Source organism: Thunnus maccoyii, chromosome 22 (assembly GCF_910596095.1).
Source record: "Thunnus maccoyii chromosome 22, fThuMac1.1, whole genome shotgun sequence".
NCBI classification, from domain to species: Eukaryota; Metazoa; Chordata; class Actinopteri; order Scombriformes; family Scombridae; genus Thunnus; species Thunnus maccoyii.
Genome location: NC_056554.1, coordinates 10253411 through 10279273, shown reverse-complemented (window position 1 = coordinate 10279273; position 25863 = coordinate 10253411). Strand labels below are relative to the sequence as shown.

Below are 25863 nucleotides of genomic sequence, written 5' to 3'. Positions count from 1 at the left end.
GAGACTCCTCTGAGGGACCTACAACTTTTACAAGCAGATATTTTTCATAATATTAGTGATGGTTTTAGTTTGTGTGTCTGTGATTGTATATGATTGTTTTGTGTGAATGAACTGTCTTATTGTGATCTTGAGTATAATCTATTCTCAGGTCTCTCTTGCAAAGATAACTAACCTTAACCCTAATCGAAGTAAGATCTCCTGAATAAATGAAGCTTAACTAACTATATAGGCCATGTGTTCTGTACAGGGCTCCAGGGTGCAACCATTTTGGTCACACATGTGACCAAAAATCTGTCAAATGTGACTAAACATTTTCATTGGTTGCCTGAAATTTAGCAGGTCTGATTAAAATAAATAAATAAATAAAAAAAACTGTGTAAAAATATTTTTTAACAAACACCACCTGGGTGTGTAGACATTTGACTTTGAACAAATATTATAAACATAACTTTTGTAGATTAGTTTGCCAGCATATAACAGGATTTTATGTAGGCTACATCTTGCATGTGCTGTGCATGTCTGTGTGTGTGTGTGTGTGTGTGTGTGTACTGTATGTGCGCCCTGTACTCCTCCCACATTCCTTGAATGTCAAATCATGTGATGTATTGAATGAGAGAAATTGTGAGCAACATAATCTTAAAACATTATTCAAAATGAAGAGAACTATTAATTATTTTTTCATCAAGAAAAATGCTGCGGTGCCTTTTCCACCTGTCTGCCCTGTCCCTGGTCCTAAAATGTTTCATCCTGACCCAACATATTCAGCAGAGATGGCCTCATCGCACTCCGAGCCAGAGCCAACCCCACACACAAAAAGGCCAAAATATATGCCTATATTTGAGTTTGATTCATTTATGAGTTTGTCATGCACTTTACACATCAGCACTTTTTAAGCTTATTTTTTAAACAGTTGAGGTGATTTCTTGCTGAGTGTGCTGTGATTTATATAAAGAAAAACAATTATTTGAGTTAAGAAACTACCAATGTGTATGGGAACTGACAAAAAAGATTTAAAAAAAAAGAAAAAAGGTAACATTTAAAATGATTGTGGCACCAAAAGGTGCAGTGAAAAATTTTGGGTGCACCTAAATTATGTGCTGGTGCACCTAAATGAAAAAGTTAGGTTCCACTGATGTAAAACGTTAGTCTGGAGCCCTGCAATACCATTATACTATTTAACTAAAGGAAAAATACTAATACTAGACTATTTACATCATATATACACACAGTAATTTATTGTTTCATACAATTAGTTTTTCTTCAAGGTAATGAAGATATTCCCAGTTTGGATATAATTGGACTGGTTATTGTCTGAACTGTCTCCTATACCCCTGTTTTGAACATTTTTGTTGATTAAAAAAATACTCATTTTGTATTGAACACCTAGTCATTTATTGGTAATTTGTTTTTTGTCTTTTAATTTCTATTCTACAGATTCTGATATGTATTTGTCTCATTCATTTATAGTATGGTTTTATCAATTAATGATGTGCTAATTGTCTCAGGCGTTTTGAGATTTGATTTCCCTTTTTGATTGGTTGTTACAGCCAGTGGCTTTAGTATAAACATGTTGTTTCACATTGCTTTCTCTGTAGTTTTCAGTGCCTTAATCTTCTTAATCTTATCAGGATCATTAAGATTCAATTTCTGTCGTTTTTATTTTATGCTACATGCTAGATTGGGATTCTATGTGTCTGCTCATTGCCTCTCTGATACATGATATATACTGATAATAAAATATCTTCACTATCTGCAGCTTGGGGTGACAGTCAGTATCTGCGGTTGCTCTGCAGATGTCGGTATGCACTACCACGACCCACTGAGAGCCACATCTCTAACTGTGCATGGCTAAGCCCACTTGTATGCACCTGCGGAGCTTTTCTGAGCAGGATGCTGGTCATTAATCCAGTTCTAAGTGAGCCTCTTAATACTGGTCAGCGCGCCCTGTGGGAATGGAGTGATTAATTTCACAGAACAAACTGCGGCACTGAGTGCCATGTCACAGCAGAAACCAAAACAAGCTTGCAGCCCCAAAAGCCAACTGGTGTGGCTTCGCTTTTCAATTTAAATGCTAATTTAGTGAACCGAAAAACCAATACAGTACAGTATAATGACATAGTGACTTTGAAAAGGGCTGAGATTACACGTTGCTGATAAGAAAAAAGAAAAAAAAGACACCCAAGGGGAACTGAGAGCTGCATAGATGACCCCTCCTCATATCCTCATGTAGTAGCCTTTGCACATTTGCATATCAGAAAATATGCATATTGAAGCCTTTTGCACACCATGTGGCTTAATAAAATCAATGACATTTCCCAACTGTTGGGAGAAGAAATCCATTTTATTTCAAGATAATTTTCCAGTGGGAGACTATAGATTCATTCATATGCTTTTTAAAATGCAAGGTAAGCCTTATATGAGGAACATGTTGGAAAGTGGAAGACTGGTCTTCCACTAAGTGCTTCTCTGGAGTCTGTAGCCGCTCAGAATAATTCATAAAGGACAATTAAGTTCCGAACATGATGTACCCTATATAAATGACCACTGAGTCCTTAGAAGACTTCTCACTGGCTTCTAGTTAATACTGTGATACGGATCAATAGACTTGTACCTGTGGTGAGATGAACAGAATGCTAAAGAAGCATGTGCATAAATGTTCTCTCAAATCTCTGTCACATTGTGACATCCATCTGGCACTTCTGAACAACATGAGTAGTTCTGTTAAAAATGCTGCATGTGACAGATGGTTTGAAAAAAATGTAATGACACCATTTCAAAGTGCTCTAGGTATGGTCCAATATTTGCTTTATACTGAATTTCTGACAACGAGGCTGTTTATGAATACAGTTCATACGATAAAAACTGTTATATGAGCTCTTTTTTGAGACTAAAGAAGACAAAAGTTGTATCTAAAAGATGCCAATAAGAGTAAAACTGAACAAGACTTGTTTCCAAAATGGTAATGAAACCTACAGAGAAAGTTGAATTTAAATCCTATACGTTTCTTCTTTGCCATTACGCTCAGCTAGCGGATGCGAAGCTCAGTCATTTCTTATTTACCAAGCATGGTCGTCAGCTGTCAAGGTTTTTGACAGTAAATGGTTTGCCTTTTGTATGATCATATTTGGCTATGAGCAAGAGTGGTGATGGTGTCCTGGCTACATTACTACCAAAAATGACAGCTGCTGTCCCTGTGGTCGGCTGAATTCTCAACTCAATTCCGTAAACACCAGAAGGCCTGGAAGGAGACGGGGCCAGCAACAAGGACCATACTGGACATCTCCATCGCCCCTTGTGTGAATGTCACAAGGAATTCACACTTAGTTTAGGTTAGTTATTAGTTCTGCGAGATGACAACAGACCAATGGTATTATTATTATAAAAAAAACAAACTGGCAACTATCATTCAATCAGACTTTGTTAAGCAATTTCAATGCATTTTTCTACTCTTTACAGTGACTGAAAGGCACTAAACACACCACCAACATTAATTTACCAGTTAGAAGCCTGAGTCACAGTTAATGTTTTTGTGGTTTCCATTCAAGTGGCTCTACTCCTGAGTGTACCTATTTCACTCCTACACAAACTCTACTTATATCAGCAACCGACAACACAAACCGGCAAGACATTTAAAATAATAATCATAGAAAGTACAACAGGGCAAAACAAATCAGTAAGTACCACCACAATGACACTGGCACGTCTCTTATCCGTGGGACATTTGGAACACTCAAAGCCGGGTGAGTTTGAAAAGATGTTGAAGGGCAGAGATCCTATGGATGCTTATTGGACCATCATCTCTTGTCACGTAGATGAGTGCAGCTATGAAAATAAATGGACGGCATTAGAGTGGGTAGTGGAGTAGCACTAAGGTCTCTCAGACAGTGCATATTTTCATTATTCTGTCCTCTACTGAAGAGCTCTACATAGTGTGAATCAATACATCACATGATTTGACAAAATACCTGGTAGAAATTTTAGTACAAAATCTGTTTTGAAATGGATTTGCAGGATAAAGTCAATGAATTTCACTTTCACACTTCAGTGTCAGTTTTTGCTGCAGGTTAAAAAAAAAAAGCATCAAAAACAGAGCTACTGACGGGTTATTTTCATTAGATTCATTTCTTGATAACTTCTTCAATTAATTGATTTTTTAGTCTGGCTATCACAATTTCCAAGAGCCCAAGGAGAAAAGACGCAAATATTTATATTTCAGAAACTGGAACAAGCAAATATTTGGGTTATGGTTAATAAATCATTCAATAAACTTTATTTGAATTAAATTGATATTGTTTATGGTGTAAGGAATGGAAGAAACTGTGAGTTTATCTGCTTTAACTTGAGCTGTAAACGTTAGCATGCCCAGCTAACTAGCTACAGTAGTAACTAAACTTTTAACCAAATACCTTACCTAACTAATTGTTTTCCTTATACTTATAATACTGGGAGTAACTGGCTCTACACAGCAACACTAGAGCAATGCCTCAAACAATCAGATTTAGCTTCAGTCCTCAGCAATATCATGCCCATCAAATGCATATTTAAAACCCTTTTTTTTTTTTTTTTACAGGATTATCTTTTTATAACAGCTGGAGACAATAAACTGTCAGCTGGGGACACCATTTGTCTACCTCTGTTTGAAATAAAGGAACAATGATTCAAAATTGCCATCTGCCATGTTATCATTGTAAACTGCATACTATATGTGATGTGCAAGAACAGAAACCTCGACAGACATAGCAACTGTAACTAAGGGGGGCGGGTTTTAGCAAACAGTAAATTTTTGAAGGCTTTTGTAATTATCAACCATCAACTGCTGTGATGTCCTATATTTCTCAAACACTATCTATTTTAAAATTTTCCCTTATCCACTTGATATTGTGCTGAAAACAATACATGTTCGGCCTATCTCAATTATATTATACATCTAATTAAGCACAACAATGTGGTGCTGTGCATGCATACAATCTACTGCAAGACTGTGTTTGTATCTGGATCCCATGTTCTCCTTTCTAGGTCCCTGTGGAATGTGCTTACAGTGCACACAACTGCCTTCTCTAAGATCTATTGCTTGAGAGTTACAACGAGCCCCTCATTCATTTTGCTTTCAGGTTCTCTCACAATAACGAAGTGAAATATGACTTACAGCGCTGTAAGTGTCATCCATTCTGTCTCTCCCACTACACCACTAAATATAACCTCTGACAGTTATTGTCCTCCGTCAGCTACCCACTAAATATTTCATTGTTCTTTAATAAAGACTGGACTTCCTCGTCTTTTGTTACAGTGACAAGCTGTGACGGTGATGCTGATCAGCACATTACTGCAGGGAGACAGAGATGTAACATAAGCTTGTGCGACTGCGTTGGCAGAGACGATGTGGCATGCTGTGCGTGTGTGCTGCCACTGTAAAATCAATATTGGGAAAAGCAAATGGGAAAAAAAGTCTAGCAAGTTTGTAGAGTTCAGGCTGAAATGTTTGCCAAAAGGTGGTTGATTTCAAGTCAATTTCATGGACTGCTGGTGTGGCAACATGAATTTAGATGGGATTAAAGAGAAAACAGCAGATTAATGGAGAACCGTCTGAAAACTCAAGTCCAAAACACACACAAAAAATGTTGCAGGAGATTCTTAAACATAAAAAGAAAAATGTATATGTGCACGTATTTTACCAATTGTTTCTCTGGCTAAAGCACAACATAAAGATGGATCACATTTTTTTTTCAAACAAGTAATTACATGTCTTATTTGCCAATTAAATCAACCATTAATTAGTGACAAATTAATAAAATAAAATTGTCTTCTCTCCTCCCCATCAGGCCTACCTGTCGTCTTGCGTCTTTGTTTCGGCTGAAGAGAGAAGATGACCATTAAAGCCCCCATGATGCCCTCCAGACTTTCTCGCTTAGTGATCTGGAAGTCCTGCTAGATTTCACACACTTTCACTCCCACACTTGGATGGCTTGAGAAGGAAAATGGCAAAGAAAGAAGAAACAAGGAGATGCTGGGAGCCTTACATGAAAAATCAAGACTCCGGTCCAAACTTCCCCTTTATATTCAGGTGGTGGTGGGCTGCACAATGAGCAAAAGGGCTGGGAGTAAAAACATGCGTGCCTCGGTTGAGTTTTGAATTTTGACGCGCACGCTTCACAGCCCCCTCCTTCCCCTTTTTCCCGCCCTGAAGTGTGAGCTTGCTAGATGATCTCTGTTCTGCAAAAGCCACTTTGTACCAGTTGAGCACCTAGATTAATTGAGCGCTCGGAGAGGGAGAATGGTACTGCCGCTCTTTTCAACACATCTCTCCTCACACGGGGAGGGAGAGATTGGAGGAAGGTGAGAGAGCTCATGCTGTAGATAACCATTATTCCTTACTAGCTGCATTTTAACTACATCTCCTGCTGGGAAGGAGAGGAGAAAACCATGCTGTGTCCACGACACTGAGTAAGAACTGAGAAATCAGGCTGGCAGCGGCTGGTGTAAATATTTAAATGTATACAAGCAATCGCCAGTGAGCATCTTCATTGAGCGTCTCTCCTACCTACTAATACTGACAAACCATTTTATAAACGGATTAAACTGATAATATGTAATGTCAACATTATTCAATCACTTCCACTTTAATGGTAACATTCAAATAACCAGATGGCTGAAATGAAAAACTGATATTAAATCATTACTATTTCACAACAAGCTTTCTGTTGAGGTCCCACAAGAGATTTGAATTTAACTCAATAATAATTTAATCCCTCTGATTTATAATGTAAATACTGTCAATCATAATAAGTATCCAACACAAAATAAACAATAGAAAGAGGAGTGATGGTTTGAGCCCTCTAATCTGTAGAAAAATTCAGTAACATCACATCTTAAGAGAGATAGAAAGAGAAAGAATGGATACTGATGCAATACTGATTCCTTTCTCGAAACCAAAGAGAAAATCTGCTTCCATGTGAATGTTATTTCCCATCCCATCATACAACCTATGAAAAACCAGTGATTGCCTCTTCAGAGTTGATCCTGCGGCTGCTTATTTGGCAGACTCAGACTGACTTTCAGGGAGATGTTCTGGATTACGGAGAAGCTCTGGAGGTCAGAGTCATGTTGATGCCCACGTCTTTTCCCTTTTCACTCTCGCTCGGAGCGGGTAAAAAATACCACAGCGATGCTCGCTTGATGTGACACATCAAAAGAGAAAAATAGAAAGAAAAATACTTCCGCTCCCTGTGCCACCCACGCGCAATTCATTTCATAAATTGTGTGACGGCAGTCCAATTCAGCAATGGATCAGCCAACCACTGCAATCAAGTACCAATTTGCACCCACTACATTAACCTGCTTCCTGTCAACCATGTGTTCTTTGTTGCTCTGAGGCCTCCTACAGATGTCAGACAGGAGGTAAAGTAACACTGAGGTGACAAAGTTTACCAGCATCAATGCACCAAGTCATACTGTGGAGGCAGTCTCCAAAACTGTGCACATACATACACTGGATAAAAAAAACAAAAAAAACCCCACTCACACAAAGGACTGAGACCATTCTGAAGGTCAAGGGCCTTCAAATCACCAATGTGCACTCTATTTCTTTTGTAATGGGGTTCTCCTAAAGGAGTCTGGGCAGCAATGGACCCAATTATTTCAGCATAACACCTGCATTATAATACTAACTACTGTACCACCTTGACAAACAGGCACAAAAACATGTCAATATGGCCATTTGGAGCAGCTATAATCAGGTGTTGTATGTACTAGTTTGTTTCAAGCATTAGTTTATTAGTTGATGATCTAGTGCTTGGTTTTAATAATAAATTGAGGTCTTCTTTTGACACTGTTGCTCCTCTAAGTAGCCCATAAATTACCTTGGAAAACTGCTTCTATTTGTCAGCTAAAATGAAACTGTTGCAGGAAACGAAATTAGATGTCCACTTTGACATCTTAAATTTTCACATGAGAATTTAAAATAATGCTGTCAGAAAAGAAAGACAAGCCCATTCTCTTCTCCACAATCAACACTCTTTTAAACCCATTTCTGATCTGGACATTAGTGACCTTGCTAATTACAGGCCTATCTCAAATCTTCCTTTTCTCAGTAAATGTCTTGAAAAGACTACATTTGACCAACTACATGATCATCTGAATACTAATAATATATTAGATAAATTCCTGTCTGGCTATCAAACCAACCATAGCATTGAAACTGCTTTATTAAAAAGCAGTAAATGACCTTAGAATTTCGACTGATTCAAACAATGTGGCTGTCCTCTTTTTGTTAGATTGAAGTGCTGCATTTGATACAGTTGATCATGGCATTTAATCAATCAACTTGAGAAATAGGATATCTCTGGTGCAAGACATTTTTTGTTAGTTTAGGCGACTTTGTATCACTGACATTTGACATTGAATACGGAGTTCCTCAAGGAAGCATTCTAGGTCCTATTCTTTTTTCTTTATACATGCTCCCTTTGCGCATCATAATTAGTCACCATAATGTCAAATATCACTGTTACACTGACATTACACAACTATGATGCTGAAATGCTGATACATGCTTTTATTACAAGCCGCTTAGATTATTGCAACTCTCTTTTTACTAGTCTCCCTAAAAAGTCTTTTAAAAAATTACAGTTGATTCAGAACGCTGCAGGCAGGATTTTGAGAGAGATCATGTTACCCTTTTGCTCATATCACTGCACTGGCTACCGGTATCTTTTAGAATTGATTTTAAAGTCCTTATCTACAAAGCCTTACATAATCTAGCACCTTCATATCAGCAACTGCCTTTCATTTTATGTCCCATCAAGAACTTTCAGATCTTCCACTGCCTTTGTTTTAGAAGTTCCTAAAGTGTTCCACTTTAGGAAGGTTAGTAAGGCTGCTTTCTGATTTTTAAAAAGAAATTAAAGATGTATCTTTTTAATTTGGCTTTTATTTGGGTTAACTTTACTGATATCATTTTTTATGTTTTATTGTATTGTGATCAAACCGTTTTTGTTTGTTTGGACTTTTTTTTTTTTTTTTTTTTACTTATTGTTGTTTATTGTCATCTGATGTTCTTTTGTCAAGCACTTTGGGCTGAATCTTGGCATGGAAGGTGCTATACAAATAAAGTAATAATAATAATAATAATAACAACAATAACAATAGTTGTTAGTAGTAGTAGTAGTAGTAGTAGTAGTAGTAGTAGTAGTATTTATATTTTAAGGGCTTAGGATGAACCATTTATAGCTTAAACAGCAAGTTATGTTGTAGTCATGTTCTGTATTAACCATATGTGCATGTGTATTTACATATGTATATGATAGGCAATCCCAGCTAGAGATCCCAGTTAAATTAAATTATAGTAGACATAAGTGGAACTGTGAGACAGCATCAATAGCATAGCCACTTAGCATGAACCCTTAAGCTGTAGCCCCAGTTTGAGCAGCGGTCCAAATCAGCTGAGCATGGCTTTTCAAAGGGTAGCCTAATTATGTTGGAGCAGTAATGACTTTTCATTAAATAAGACACTCCAGAGAATAGGGTGTAATAATCGAATGTCTCTGGGGTAAATCATCTCCACACACAGAGGCTTATTCCACACCACTTGAGGAAAACAGTCTAAAAACAATCTGATTAACTATATGGGTTTTGACAATGAAACAGCAATGGCATCACAATCTTGGTGCCAAGTGTTTTATAATTGAAATAAAGTTGAATTTAAGGACACTTCTCAAACAGAGATTTCCAATAACAATTTGATCTGGTCATTTCTGAGTCCAGTGTTCATCAGTCCATCACGTAAAAATCTGCTTGAAAATGTAAGCGCTTGTACATCTCAAATACGTAGGTGCTCTGCTGCCCACAGATCACCTACATACTTGACATGTCTGTCCATTATCATAAGTGGCAGGTTATATTCCTTTTTTTCTTCTTCTAACCCGCCTAACTTCCTCCTCTTTTTTCCTTTTAATCAATGTGATGCCACCTTCAGCACTTCATTAAAAGGAATGCTGTTAGTCTGAAGGTGGCAGTGAGTCAGACACAGACTGGTGAGACGATAGGTGGGTAGTTGCCCCTGCTGTCTTTTGAACTAACAGGGTGAACTGACTGTGGAAATGTAGTTGCGCCAACACCACAGGAACCTTGTGAACAGCAGTTAATGCAAAACGAGAGCGATGAATCACTTTAGCTGCACAGGAAGTGGCTCTAGGTGAAGATCAAAACGAGAGGTATGTGTAAGACATGACAGTTACTTTCAAACTTGAATTCTGGCAGTCGAAACCTTTGCAACTTTCATAAGGCATCTTTTTCCAATTTCTTACATGCAGAAGTACCAGAGTAACATATGGAAATTGCAACTTCCAGGAACCTGACACACTTTGAGAACCTGGACGGCACTGCAAAATGTTTTATTTCAATGTCAAAAATGAAACTGACTGCTATGGTTAATTTACAGATAACTTAACAGTATTGGTAAATTGTGGCAGACACTGTTTTCGAGTCCTTAGCCACCACCAATGGTCAATAAAATGCAGCTAATCAGTTTTTATGAGTAATTTGATATCATACTGTAAATGTCAATAAATTGTGGCATGTGCTACAGGGTTATTAAGCCTAATTCCAACACATTCTAATAAAATCCCAAGTACATCATTATCACAAATGTTTTAGCGGAGCATGTAAATTGAGAGCAGAGCCCCTTTTTTGCATTTTGCCCCAGATTACATTTACTATTCACATCCTCTGCATCTGAATAAGGGTTCAATTATGGACACTGATTGCGCAACTATACAGCATGTAATTATTATGATAGCTGAAATGAGGTAACACTTGTACTTTGTATATTATGTTATATAAGGAGTTAATGTGGCCAAATCTGGGAATTTGTGTACTTGTTTACAGTTCATTTTTAATTCAAAATAAGTAATGAGATGCATATTGTTGAGACTGGGTACATTGCTGCACATTCTGCATAATATCCATGAACTCATGTTCTTTTTCTGATGTCAGGTTTATTGTGCATCTACTGATTGTTAAAAGTCTCACTTGCTTCATATTGTGTTGTATTGTACATATTTTTCATACTTTCTGATGTCTGTGTATGTTAATATAAACCAACAAATATGTGTTTGTGTCTGCAGTGGCCCAGTTTCTCTACAGGAATCGTTAGTTTCATCTCTAGAAGAACAGTGTTTTATATTGTCCACTAAGTGGCAGCAAAGTGCAACAATTACTTGTACCTTTGTCAGCTTTTGCATTAAAAAAACAAAACAATGTGGTTATGTTACCATACACACTGCTGACATTTATGTTCAGTATATATGACAGACAGGACAAACAATTAAACAAGCATTTTTCAAAGTATTTTACAGCTGTATGAAATCAGTGTAGAAACTAAGTACATTTACTTGTGATATATGGGAGCTTTAAGCTGCAAGCTCATTTCCCTGCACTACAATGTAAATTACTGTATAATGCTCCAATGCTACATCAGTGTCTTTTAGACTGACACATACAAACAAGTGAGTAGACATCTAATCAATAAAACCAATGTAGGAGCTTGTTCTTTTAAGACAGGAGGAGCTCCTGTCAATTGATAAATTAAGTGCGAGGAACTAAACTGAGTGATCTTATTAGTTTTTGTCACATTATCCTCCTGCTGCAAGGAGAGAGGGATGACCAACTTACAGCTGCTTAAAAGCAACTGTTGGCATGCTCTTCATGCCATCTTATTACAAAACTAGAAAATCAAAAAGGAAACAACACTGGACCTGAGAAATGTCCTAATAAGCACTGACTACTGCTGATTAATTTGTGGCACAATTGTTTTCCAAGAATTTTGACTAGGTGGGTGGAAAGGCATTTAAAAAAGGGTATTCAGGGCAATATGAGAAAATCAAATACTTTTGAACTCTTGAAAATATATAATATATATAAAATATGATTTTTTTCTTAGGAGTTGGTCAAGAGGAGGAGTGTGATTATCACACTTATCATCAGGTGGCCAAAAACACTCCAAATGAATGCTAATGTTGCTCTGGGTCTGCTGGATGTGTAAATAACTTGCTAATATGCCACCATGTCATCTTTATAAGGATATAATGTCAAAGCTGTGTTTAGAGCTTGTTGTGCTGCCATCAAGTGGACAAAAAAATGAATTAATGCAAGTATAAAGGTAGGGTGAACCCTCACTCAAAGGAAGCTCTTACTTTACAAAAAAGATAATGGATGAATGAATAAAATGTCTGAAAGAAATGTTTAACTTTTGACATTATAAGCAGGCAAAAAATACAGTATGTAACTGTGATCAAGAAGGGTCTCCATTAAATTGCAGATTAAACACTAACTGGTTGATACCTGACATAAAATAAGGGGTCACTATCAGCCCAATATATATGTTTAGAAATCTGACCAGATTTATGACAACTGAGTAATGTCCCTCCTGTCTAAAACAAACAAAAACTGGAGTTTTAGTTAACTGCTCCAAGCTGTGGGTATCAAACATGCCATCATTTCACTCAACAGTACAACTGTGATCTCTGATTATCTGCACAAGGACAGTTCTGGTTCTAGTGTGCACCAGGGGAATGACTGCATGTACACAAGTGCCTTAATCAATACAGCAAAGAGGCTTTAATATCCACCCACAAACATGTAGTGGGAAAAGTTGGAATTATGATATAGCAAGATCAGTATTAAACGTGTTCATTTTACTCATATATTGGTACTGCAAACATCTAAACCCATCACTCATACAAAAGAGATATACTTACACAAAGTATCATCATTGAGGATGTGAATGAATTAAAATATCAGTGACCAAATGGCACAAGTTGAAATCATATTTCTTTTTACAAGAGAGTTTGCAAAATTTACATTTCATTACCTACCGTTTATTATATAATCTATCATTTGCATACAGAAACAAATAGTTTTCCATTTATTGAGATGTAAAAAATTAAAAAAAAAAAAAAAAAAAAGAATTAAAAAAAAAAAGAAAATTGCATGTTTTCATGTTTTGGACAGTAGAGGGCGCAATTGACTTAACTTAAAAAAAACAAAACCAGCACTTCTGCATCTCAGTACATATCTGGGAGAGATATCAGCTTGAATTCTGTGCTGTTCACTTTATAACTGACAATAATCTCATGTTATCGTGCTAAAACCAAACATACTACTATGACTTCATTCCTCCTATCTAAACAGCTTTTAGATCGAAACCACTCTGCCTAAACAACTACACATTGCATACGACAGATTTTATAACAAAGATTAGGGGCCCTTGACGAAAAGAATAATGTAAATAACAGAGTGCAGACATGCTTTTTTTCCATGATGTAACACACTGCCTGCCAAAAGCACACTGCTAGGTGTCAGAGCTCTTTCCAAAAACAAACTATAAATCTTTTCCTTCTCCGATGTACATTAGATTTTTTTCTATCAGCTTTGGGTTAGAATCCAAACACACACAAAAAAAATATGTCACACCAGGCAGTGATGATCCAGTCTGTTTGATCAAGATGGTGAGAGTTGAGTGGAAACTCTGAGCAGCGAGTGAGTGATTTCCTGCAACATTTGCTAGGGAATCTCTAAGAAGTGCAAGCAAAGCAGCGCTGTTTAAAGAGGAAATGAAATGGAAAGACTCAAACAAAATGGTTCACATTAAAAGCCTTTCCAGTGGCAAGTCATCAACAAAAGACAAAATGTGAAAATTGCTAATGAATAGTGCTTTTTGCTGCATCAAGAGAAAGAAACGGTAAGCAGCAATACAGGAAATAGAATCGTCAGCTACAGTATACTGGAAAACAGAAAAATGACTTTCCAGTTATCCTCTATTATGCTATAAGACTTTTTTGGACTATTAAAAACGAACACAGAAAAGCAGTATCTGATCCTAATGCAACCTCTAGCAGTTTTTAAGACTCACTACCCAAAACAAGAGTATTTAAGCAGCAGTTGGCAAAGGTATGCCCAGCATCCAGATGCTCATTTTGGAAAGTATCTGCAACCTGCTGTTTCTGGGTCTTTAGAGGACATAAGAAACACAGTGGGCACAGAGGTTGTCATGAGGCATATTTTCAAAGCCAAAAGGCAGCAGAAGGGGATGATATGTGAGAGAGTCTGCAAATGCAAGCTGTGGTGTACAGTTAATGACATATATGAAGGATAGCTGGGACAGGAACCAACAACGGTAACAGCGATAATGATGCAACAGTAAAAATGCCAGCTTATGCACTGTCAGCATTCACTTTATTTTTCCAGCACTGTCACCATCAGATAATGGATGCACACCACAGCTATTACCATCATAAATATCTACTACACCTCCATCCGCAAAAGAGAATCTACTATCATCCTGAGACTGGTTTAACCATAATATGCAGTGACAACGGGCTACACTACCTGCCCAGATGGTCTGAATCAGCAGGCAGTAAGCTTCGGGCCTCATGGTGCATCCACCTGCCATCAATCACCCACAAATACAGCCCAGTGAAAAGGTTATTTCCCTTCAAATGGTGGCACAAAAACAAAAGCCTAATTTCCACAACAGGGCCAAGCGGGGAAACTCAGCCGGGTTTATGTTTATTGAACCCCAGTGAATCCACTATTTATTTGGCACTATATCTTGGCTTACAAAAGTCTTGTCCACATTGTAAAAAGGAGGGAGCACAGCAGTTTAGGAGAGTTTATCTAGAATAAATATTGAGAAAGCCTTGGCATGCTCAATTGTCCAAGGCTTGGATATGTACAGTACCACAGTTTATAGACATTGCTTTTTTATGATATCCTACAAACACTACTTGTCTGTATTAATGTATGTGTGTTTATTACAATACACATAACAACTTTCTCTTTTTTCTTCCATCTTTTCTTCAGTTGCTGACTGTAAGAGGTGTATAGTTCAGAATTATGTTTGTGTGATGCACCCAAGTACATAACTTTCCTCAAACCATAATAACAGCAGAGGAGCTGGCCAGAGTCATAATTTAAATCAAGTCCTGCAGGACCACAAAGCACATCCAGCAAATTTACCAATTGTTCCTCTGTAATACTAACTTCTCTTTACTGCAGTCTGACTGCAGATAAGACACAACACACGGATTTTGAACTATCTCACATGCTGCACCAGTGGTTATATGGGGCTGTCCAACATGGACACCAGCCAAGCAGTTACAGTTGGGCGTGAGTCTCGGCGGCACCCGCTCCAGTCGATCTGTCATTAGTGCAGCCCGACCTTCTGCCGTTGTGCACCCTGTAGGCCCGGCCTGTGTCACATTCTTTTACACCTTGACACGTAGCTGCTGTCTGTGTGACACTGAGCCTGATCGGTGTTCACCGAGCCATACAGGACATCGAAAAGTGTCCCAACTGACGACTACAAATTACAACACAGCTGCAAGACCAGTGCTTCTCTACTCCATCAGGTGTAAAATGTATATGGTCAAGCGAAAACATATCAGGATCAAAATTCTCACTGAGCAGCAACAAATCTGAACAGATGCTTGCAAGGACATAAAGATTCTGGTTTTGTTTTCCCTAACCAAACCCCTTCATCACTTCTTAACACAGTGGATATTGCATTACGGCAGTGTAATGAGCAGTGTTCGCTCTGAATCATAACTCCTCACACCCGAGTCATCTCCAAATACAAAACTATGAAACTCATGCTGAGATGTGATGATGAACTCAATAAAACCTTCCGTGGTACGTTCACGGTTATGACTGCTGCAGTTATTTGGTGGCCACAAATATCACTAAATAAGCAACCCAGATACTAGATGAAAACATAATTTAATGCTCCTTTGAATCGGAGCGGTCCAAAACCCCAGCAGCAATAAACATTACTTCTCACCCCACTTCATTTTAGCAATATTGTATACTGTACATTATCATTCAACACACTATCTTACCCAATTGTGCTCCACTTGAGATAGCAAGGGAGCAGTTTAGTCCTCTGCATGAGAAATTCTACTGAGCTCTTAAATATATTATTAAACATGCACAGTTTAATCAGCCTGCTATGTTTCAGTCACATCTCTTGTTCAGCTAAGAGGACAAGGATTTTATCCAGAAAGTAATGTCATGCACGGGAATGAGCACATCAGTGGTCCCTGTGCATAAAGAAGTTTTAATTAGTTTTTTTTATGGTACTTCTGCTCCACAGGCCAACAAAAAACAAGCAAGAAGACTTATCAGTAAGATTTTCCCTTTGATGTGATCTGACTGAATAGCACAGGCTTGCATCTTGGAACTATACAAATATCCAAGTGCTGGAAAATTATTGCATTAAAGAAGGAGAAATAGCACTTTGCAGTTGTTATGCCTCCAGTTTACATCCATGTGTGTCCAGACTCATAATATTTGTAGTGGAGACTGAAGGAATTTAATAAAAAGGTATTACTTGTATGTGTTCACATGCTTGGCCAATAAAACTGATTCAGATAGAACATAAAGTTGGAGCCATGACAGTAGACAATGCTTCAAATATGGATGTTACTGCAAAGAAGCTACAAATTCTAAAACGCAGATGCTTCACACACAATTTCAACCCGGCAGCACAGAAGATCTATACAATCACCACAGTTTCAAGGTGGGCAACCAAGATTAGTGTCACCAATTCATGAAAAACATAGTCTCCTTGAAGCTTATGACAAACTGCCAAAAACGAGCCAATGAGATGCAGCAGCGAAAGTGTTTAAACAGCTGTTCTGTATTTTGAAGCAGTCAATAAAATTCTATAATTAGCAAAGATGCCCGTTTCATTACTTTATATTCATGTAGTAAATATACAAATATCAATTAGAAGGTAATATGCACAAGAAATTAGGAAAAAGAAACAAAATCGGTTATGATAATCACCCGCTAATAGTGATCAATTTTCTTGTTTGCACTTTGCAGCTAAATCAAGCAGGCAGCTATTGCTTGTCTGATATTGTTAATTGAAGTAGGAATTTAAGTTATTGTTATCTCAGGGCTGCCTTGGTTTCCTGTTGGTGACTGAATGAACTAAAGGAAAATAAATCTTACTCAGGGTTGATATTGAGTGGTAAATAAAGTTTACATTGGATTCAGTGTGATTTTTTTCTTTGAGACCTATAAAAGTGTCTACTGCAGTCAAATGGAAAGAGTAACTCAAAACATCAATCTAGAATCAGATCTATGAATGTATTGAATTGAGAACTGATTTTGAATCGCAGATCGTTTTGAATCGCGGATTGATTGTGAATCGAATCGTGACCCCAAGAATCGGTTGTTGTTTGTGCCAAATTTGAAGAAATTTCCTCAAGGCTTCCCTGAGATATCGCGTTCACAAGATTGGGATGGATGTACGTACGTATGGTCATCATTCATAATAGCAAGTGACCAAACACTGATTTGGCTCACTATGCTTTACACTTGAAGGTAGATGTATTATGTCATCTGTGGCTCTGCAAGAACTTTGTCAATCAAGTCAACTTGGGCTTGGAGACAACAAAATTGTGACAGAAAGTCAGCATTGCAAACTGGGGGCATGAAGTTGGACATTGGCATTTACCAAGCAGGGAAGGTCTAATGAAAAGTTGATATTTGTTGCATTGTGGGAAACACAGGACTCTGTGTTCCTGAAGCTCTGCCCTTCATGATCTGATAAAAAAAAAAAAAACTCATCAAGTGCTCCATTAGTGTGGTTGATTTAGAGTGGAAATTGTAATGTTATTGGATTTTAGACTATTGTTCAGAGAAAACAAGCAATGTGAAGACATTTGGCCTCCAAGACAATGTGTGATTTCACAATTTTTGACTTTTCATAGATTAAACGATCAATTATTAAACATTCTTATTCATATTAATAATTATTTTTTAGTTGCAGCGGTAGTGTCTCTCAGTTTTATTGGTTTTAGCCCTGGGGGACTTATAGTACATACATTTTGGAAAATGCAATGCAACGTGATGCATTTGAGTGCAACACCTGCATCCCATTATGGCGTCTTCAAATGTAAAGTGAGTTCCAATCTTCTCATGGCCAGTTTAGTTTTATATGTGATAATCTGACATGAAAAAGTGGCAAATCAGTGTGGTGATACTTTGAAAAAATCATGTAGGAACTGCTTTATGAGCCGCCATTGTGTGAGTATATGACCCTATGTGCACACTGGTACTATCGTGTATCCTTGGAAGGACAACCTTGATCAGCCCTTGGCTGTGCCGGGGTCTCAAACAGTACCCTGAATGACACATTCATCAACCTTCTCTGGCCACAATCTCATCTCAAATCTGTTAGGCCAGCTCTGATGACAGCCCATCACCAACAGTGACAGGTGAAACACTAACCGTGTCAATGATGCTAACACTGTGGCGACGCTCAGGCCATGCCCGACATGCATGAGTTCTCTATTAATAAACCAGAGAGTGGAGGGGGAAACCCTTATCCACGGGTAAATGGCAAGACATGTTGAAAGTCATCTTCTCACACAGACCTGCAGCTCTTAACCAAACGCTAACTGTGCTAGAGGCTTCCGTAACACTCAAGTATCACCTCCTCTCTTAAGTTTCCCACATCAAAGCCAGATTACATGTCAGTGCTGGGAAGTTGCAGCATGAATTTCATCATGTTATGCCTGCATTCAGTTCACTTTCGGGACCTCAGAAAAATTGATGATGATGTATGTTGAAAACAGTTGATTTACTTTGTTATTATCAGTCTAATCTGATATAGGAGGCAGGCAAATGATTAAAAAAGCAGTGTTTACTATCTCATTTAAAAGTTGAACTCAAGCCAAGAGCTTTTGGTCATTAATCCCAGCAGAATGAGAGGGGATACTAGAGTGCGTCTTTGCTTTATGTGTCTCTAAATTATTTAAGTCCGTTTGCATTGAGACTGGTTGTGGATTGTTTGTGGTTGCCCGCAGCTTTTATCTGAAACTAGAAGCTAGTCATTGTGTGCAATCTACAAGGCTCTTACTAACAACATCACACAAAATGTTCAGCTCACACAGCCACATAACTTTCATGTAAGGGCCAAAGATTTCAGTACATTATACACACTGAAAGACTGCACCGCTAAAATGTTCTCTTATTAGTTTCTACTGCCTTTATGTTCTGTTGTCATTGCACTAATGTGCCTACTTTGCGATGACAGGAACAAAGGGTGAACACTGCTGGCCGCAGATTGTCTTCCGAGTGGATGCCACAGTACAAATCCTGTCAAGCTATTTCAGTTGCGCACACTTCACACCAACAGCGGGGGAACAAGCGCTGTGATTAACTGCTGTTGGTGTCTCTTAACGTGCTGAGACAAAGGAAAGACAATTGCTTCTTCACCAAATGCATTGTAAAGATCTGGAGGTGGATGGGGAGTGGGAAATGAACTGCTGAATGTCTTAAATCAGTGTTTTCCAACCTTTTCAAGCAAAGCAATGTCTAATCGACCCGTTGTCACAGTTGTGTATGTTTGTATATTGTGAGCAATTCACCCAAAGAATGATGCTCCCTCTTAAATTTGAATTGTTTTTAGGGGACTGAAGAGGTAAAACTATGTTATTTCATGATAAAAAAAAAAGCAAAGATTATTTTAAAAAATCATAAAAAACAAATAGAATTTTGTGCAGCAGACCAATGGTTGTTTTTTTATTACTTTTATCCAATCTTGTCAATGAACTTGCAACCCCTCAGGTCTTTCTTAAAACCTATTATGGGACTGCCCAATTTGGGGGGAAAAAAACCAATATAAACACTTTGAGATGCAGTTTTACAGCCTCTTTCACCCAACTGACAAACTCAAGCTGTTCAAACCCACCAAACTTTGTTTTACTTTTCGGTGGAGATGTCAGAGTTTCCAAAGACACTAAATATACCAGGCTGAATTTTTTGAGAATTCTGTATAAAATGATGCACAAGACATTGTGAATATTTCCATTTGATGGAATGGTGCAGCCATGAAAACATCTTCAGTATCTTCCTCAGTATCAACACCATATACCATACTGCAGCTTTGATGAAGAGTTGGAACAAGTTGATAGAGAATACAGTATAATACTGTGAAGCATGGTGGAACATGATCATTTTTCCAATTTTACAGCTAGGGGAAATAAAAAATATCAAACTGGATGTTGAAGGGTATAAACTGTTAATGTAATCCTTCAGTGTGTACATTTTAGGCAATTAAGCGCTTTGTGTTGAACTTGTAACTACAAAAGAACAGAAATGCAATTAGCTTAGAACAAGGCTGCTAATGCTTGATTTAGTCACAACACTGTCAACATCACTACGGTGTGTAAGATGATACAGTAGGTAAACCACATATGTGAGTATGCCATACAATGTAAGTCATGCATAACTGAGGGCAAAAATCTATGAATTATTCACACAGCAATCCTCTGCTGTGTAACTGCTACTGTACACAGATGCTTTCATCTGCCAAAGACTTCAGCATTTTTTTCATTTTTCTCATTCTTTCTAAATTCACCTCCACACCATTATAGTGACCGGCCTTTCACCCTATTAAAGATATATTCCAGACCCAACTCTTCTGCGGTGTACCTATCAGACCAAGGTTGAGTTCCTGCTCATAAAAATTACATGACTGGCAGAAATTGTCTGAATTATGCATTGCGAGGTAAATACTGAGCTCTGACAGTGTACTCCATCCTTTCAGGTTGATGTAAACTGAACATAAACATGGATATCTCCCCTGGGGGAAAAAAGGGGGTTAATGGTACAGAAATCATTTGCAGAAGTCAGGTGGACAACGGCGTTGCCATATTGTTGCTGGCAGCTGTGGTTGTTAATGGCGTGTTATGAGTTAGGCCTCTCTTTAAGTGATGCAGTCATGGCTCATTGATAATCCATATGTAGATGTGAAGGAGAATGCGGTGAGAGCAATTATTACAGTGACAAGGGTTGCCAATTTGTGTGAGTCAACTGTTTTGTTGGTGCTGTGCCAGACTCTGCCTTCACTGATACGTGTCAGCTTGGTGCAGTCTCTGAGTCGTGTCGTCTACCTACTGTATGAAAAACACACACACACACACACACACAACACAAGCAAGGCTTTTCTCAGGTGTACTCTTTCTCAGATTCTACCCACCAACTGTACATGACAAATACAAGCGAATACATTCCAGCATTTCCCCAGTCACCTTAGGGAGGGATTCATTTTCCCAGCCAGGCACCAGAGCATTGTGGGTCGTGACAATACTTGCTCGGTAGCAGGCTTTTCACAGTTTCAGCTCTAAATCAGAACGCGATGCTAAAAAACCAGCCTTCATCTCTGCAATTACGCAAGTCAATAACACTAACCCACCCTGCAGGTTTATACAAGCCTCGGTGCAGCTTTAATGTAAGGCCACTTCAAATTGCAGCTGTTTAGCATACATTCGTCACAGCGGTACGAGTGAATACTGTTCAAGTGTTAATATGTTGATTTTCAGGCGACATTAAATTAAGTTAGGCTAAAATTCCCATGGCGGCGTGCAACCATACAAATTCACACAGTGATGTCGAGGGACACCAATATACACACACACACATAAACACCAACCCAAGGTGAGTTTTCTACCCAGAGCTTAGATTTGTACAGTATGGGCTTTGGGAAAGAGAGAAATGGTGGACTGAGGGGCTTTTAATGCAGTGAGGGAGTGCTGCACCGTGTCATCCATCACTGGTGGAGGACACACATCAGTCTGTGAGCCTCTGGCCTGAGCTCATAGCCCATTATCTTCTCTGCTCTTTAGGAATGACCAGAGGGAGAGCGACTGGCCAGGGTTTGGGCACGGACAGAAACTGCAGCTCAGAATAGCAGAAATGAGGGATGACTGCTTTTGATCATGATATTGATTGAGTTAAGCATTTCAGAGAATAAAATAACAGGACATAATCTAAATTAGGGCTGTAAATAATGATAATTTTCATTATTGATTGATGTCTTTCAAATAAATCAATGACATGTTCTGCTCATCTCCAGTATGAATCCTTTTAATTTAGTCCTGCTGAAGTTCAAGTAACAGAATTTATGCCTTTACTGTACATGAGCACAGAGACATCCAGCTAAGACAGACTGTCTCATTGTATTTCATAGTTAAAACCGCAATGCAGTGTGTCAGGAAGGGGGGAAAAAAAAAAAAAACAGGTCTCAACTCTCAGTGAGCACAGAGACATTTGCTTGTGGCACAGTTTGACAGCAGTTCAACTGCAATTTGAATTTTCACAAGTTCAATAATGTTCTTCTAGTATACGGCAGCCGTGAGCAGAAAGCCCTTCAAATGGTCTGTGTTATGGCAGGTGTCTGCCAAATATCCCTGAGGAAAAGCACTGAATCCTGACCAGCTGCAGTGATGGTGTACTATAGCTGTCCTGGCATCAATAAAGCATCACAGTAACTCTTATTTTTTCAAACTGTGATGAACATTTCTGTCTCACCTAACTGCTCTAACACTGCAGAAAGAGTTAAAGTCTGCATCCAACAGTGCACGCACAGCAAGCATCATAAAATCTCATTTCATGGTCAAGCTGTGGCGTCACAGAGCTGCTCTGTATCTGGGCTTGAGGTCAATGGACAATCGATAAATTTCATTTCCCATCCTCATAGCTCAGAAACAGAAATTGACCCGATTTATTTGAGAACATGTACGGACTGAACAGATACAGTTCGTGTCTGAATTCTGTGTGGCAGGCAGGCAGGTATTTTAGATTACAATTTTTGAATTATCACTTTCAAATGAGTTAACAAAGGATACTGTTGATGTGCACGGAGATATGTCAACGTGCATACAGCATAACACAGAGCTGTTGAGGTACTGCTCACATGAGAAGCTGCATCAAGCACACATAATTCAATTTCTAAGAAGGTTGCATGAATTTTTCTTACCATTTTTTGTCACGGCATTCAATCCACCGATTAAGATAATTAGATAAGCATCTGTCTTGATTATCCAGAGAGTGATATATTCTTTTAAAGCATTTGGAAATTAATTTAATCTTTAACAATTCAATTTACATGTTTAAAATAATAATTCATCATCATTTGTGAACTTTCTCCTCCCAAAATCATATTGGGTTTCAACAGGGCAGACCTATTTCACAATAAGCATGGGTTTAAACCAAATTCCCATTTCTGAAAGGATCCCTCATACCAGGGTCTCCTTTATCGCCTCCAGAATTGTAAACCTTTAAGCTCAGTTAGGGACAGGCTCCCCTTTATTCTTGCCCCCATGGCTTACACATTAATTATTCACATTCTATCGTTTGCCAGAAGTGGAAAATTGAATTTTAAACCTCATAAAAATCCTGACGTGAACACAAATCCTCTGTGATTCATAGCTGAAAGTTATAGAGTGTGTGAGCAGAAAGAGAAAAGAGGTGAAGGCCAAGTTTCTGTGTGTGTGTGTGCGCAGATTGTTCGGTTTGTTTGTACAAAACAACAGAGATGGGTGAAAGATGAAATAATAATGAGAACACAACTGTCTTGATAGTGAACATGAGGTCTGTGTGTTTTGTATGCGTAGCTGATATGTTGGGCTCTGTTAGATGAGTGGAGTCATGCTGAGGTCATGAATAAGATATTTGCACATGCACTTTCAATAATCTCATACATAAATCTAACTAAATAAACACAAGTTAGCTACAGAGTGAGGAATCTTAACAGCTTAATTGCGAAGGTACTGGTAGGATTTAATTTCTGATGTGACCTGATTGAATGATTGGATTCGTATCTCATTTATATAAAATAAAATCTGTATTTTTCCTCAAAATGCCCTTGAACCCCATGCAATAGAATCTTTATCTGCATCTATATATAAAAACCCATCATATTCTGTGCTGGTGATGACAGGCAGATTCGTTGTGACAGCCCACACACGCACAAGTCCCCTTGAAATGTACAAGTATTTCTGCATAGTGACATGAACCCACTCACAACCATCAGTGAAAGGCACTCTAAAGCCTCTGCAGTGACCACCTGCTATGGGGGGGGAAAAAAAAAAAAAAAAAAAATCCTGACAGTTGTGGGTTAACAGAGGATATGACATGTGAACATGTGTATATAGGTGCATCATAAAAGTCATTTCATATCATAAAAATCCCACAGAGTCAACAAGCATGCATGTGCTATAGGTTTACACAAAGGAACATACATATAAATCAATGCTCTGTGCCCTTCTCTATACTTATTTTGATAGCCCGTTATATCGCTGTGGTTGACTGATCAGACTTGCAAAGCGGGGGCAATCAGTATTAGCATAGGTTATACCCATGCAAGGGTCATAAAACGGGGGTAGGCAATCAGAGCAGCAGCACGTGAGTTGACTTCATAGTGAGAAGAATATGATGTTCCTTTAGTCTTGTCTTGTCCTCCTTATGGGACTGAAACTATATTTATGGTGTGCTTTAATTGTCTAACAGCCCAAATTCAATTAATGTATGTGATAAGGGTTTCTTTTTTTATTATTATTATTTATTTTTTTGCACACTCATCAAGGACTGAAAAAAAGAAGTGCTATTGCTAAACACCTCGGGGGCTGTTTTTATGCACTTGGAGTTTAAGAAATCTCAGTTTAGCCTGAGGAAATTTCATATCAAAATTTACCTTTTGAACCTCTCTCTTTCTCATTATTCCAGAGCTTTACCCACCCGAACAGAGTTTCGTTTGGCATGTCTCAGCCTGCAACGGTCAGATTCACTGAGCATATTGATCGTTTCTTTAAAGGACAAGTAATTGTGGGCGAGTGGTGTGCTCTGATTGCCTCTGGGCTTCTTCAAGACCAATTTGTCTGGTTGTCACTTGAGGGCTGCAGCTCAGAACTCGGTGTTGGGCAGGAAGGGAGGCTGACTGGAAATGTGATCTCCCTGTGACGTGTCGAGTGCTTCCTCTCTGTCTGTTTGTGTGGGATGGCTCGCTGATGAGTGAGTGTATTTTCTTGTGTGTGTACTACTGGGTACCGCAACACTGACGATCGATAATGAGGCCCCTTTTGTTTAGGTGTTTGTAGCGTAGCGGGCTGCTGTTGCTTTAGAGTGTAGTATTTCACATGTGACTCAGCCAGTGTAGTTTAGCTTTTTTTTTAATCTTTTTTGAAAAAGGAGAAAATTAGTTAAGGTGTAAATGCAAATGTGGGAAAGTCAATTTACACTCCTACTAAATGTCTGACAGAGACATTTTTGCAGTGAAATTGGGCAAACTAAGGTGGATTTCTCCTGTTTGAACAAAGAAAGCAAAAATCAATAAATCCTATTCTGCTAGCTTCATTTACTCTCCATGATCCAGAGAGAATAAACACCTTGACTTGGCCAAATAAATCACTTAATCAGCATTACCTTCTGAAAACACCATTCAACATGCCAATGCTGTCCTTTCATGTAACACGCTGCAACCATGAACAATCTACAACAAAGCCCATCTGTTTCAAGCTAAATGGAATTTCACACATTTTGTCGCTGTATTTCTCTGATAAAAACAACATGCTGTGAATGTGTTCCTCGGTGTGGCAGTACCTGAAAACACGTTTTCATATAACCTCATCACAAAATATCACATAGCATCTTTAGCGGAGATATCATCACCTCTATGTCTTCCCACTTTAGCAGCATTTTCACTGTGGTTGCTCCAGGCTCTGAATTTATCCAACCATTACAGAACAAAGCCCATTTTTCATGTGTAATGGGGTCCTCCATTAAACATGAACCTGGAGGTACTATCATTTAGCTTGGCGCCATCTCTTGCACACACCAGCAACAGATAATACAAGAGATACAGCCTCTATGAGACACATTGGCAAAAAAGGTAAAGAGGGACAGAGAACAACTAACAAACACAGAGCAAAGGCACAGATTTAAAGCTGTTCACATTCAACCTCTAGTATCCTGTAGCTACAAGGATGAGTTTACCACAAGGGAGGCTAATTACTCTCACCC

The 25863-nt window shown here is 38.4% G+C and overlaps 1 protein-coding gene across 8 annotated transcripts in view; it reads right to left on the bottom strand.

The window, feature by feature from the left end:
• The window catches only part of kcnip4a (potassium voltage-gated channel interacting protein 4a), a 137254-nt gene that overhangs the window by 50296 nt on the left and 61095 nt on the right, over positions 1-25863 (bottom strand). For 2 of the 8 annotated variants that reach the window (XM_042401081.1, XM_042401082.1), the window contains exon 2: positions 5826-5962. The exons of the other annotated variants lie outside the window; for them this stretch is intronic. In XM_042401081.1, coding sequence (XP_042257015.1) covers positions 5826-5883 — 58 coding nt within the window. In that variant the 5' untranslated portion in view covers positions 5884-5962. The remainder of the gene's footprint in view (positions 1-5825; positions 5963-25863) is intronic. 8 annotated transcript variants of the gene reach the window in all.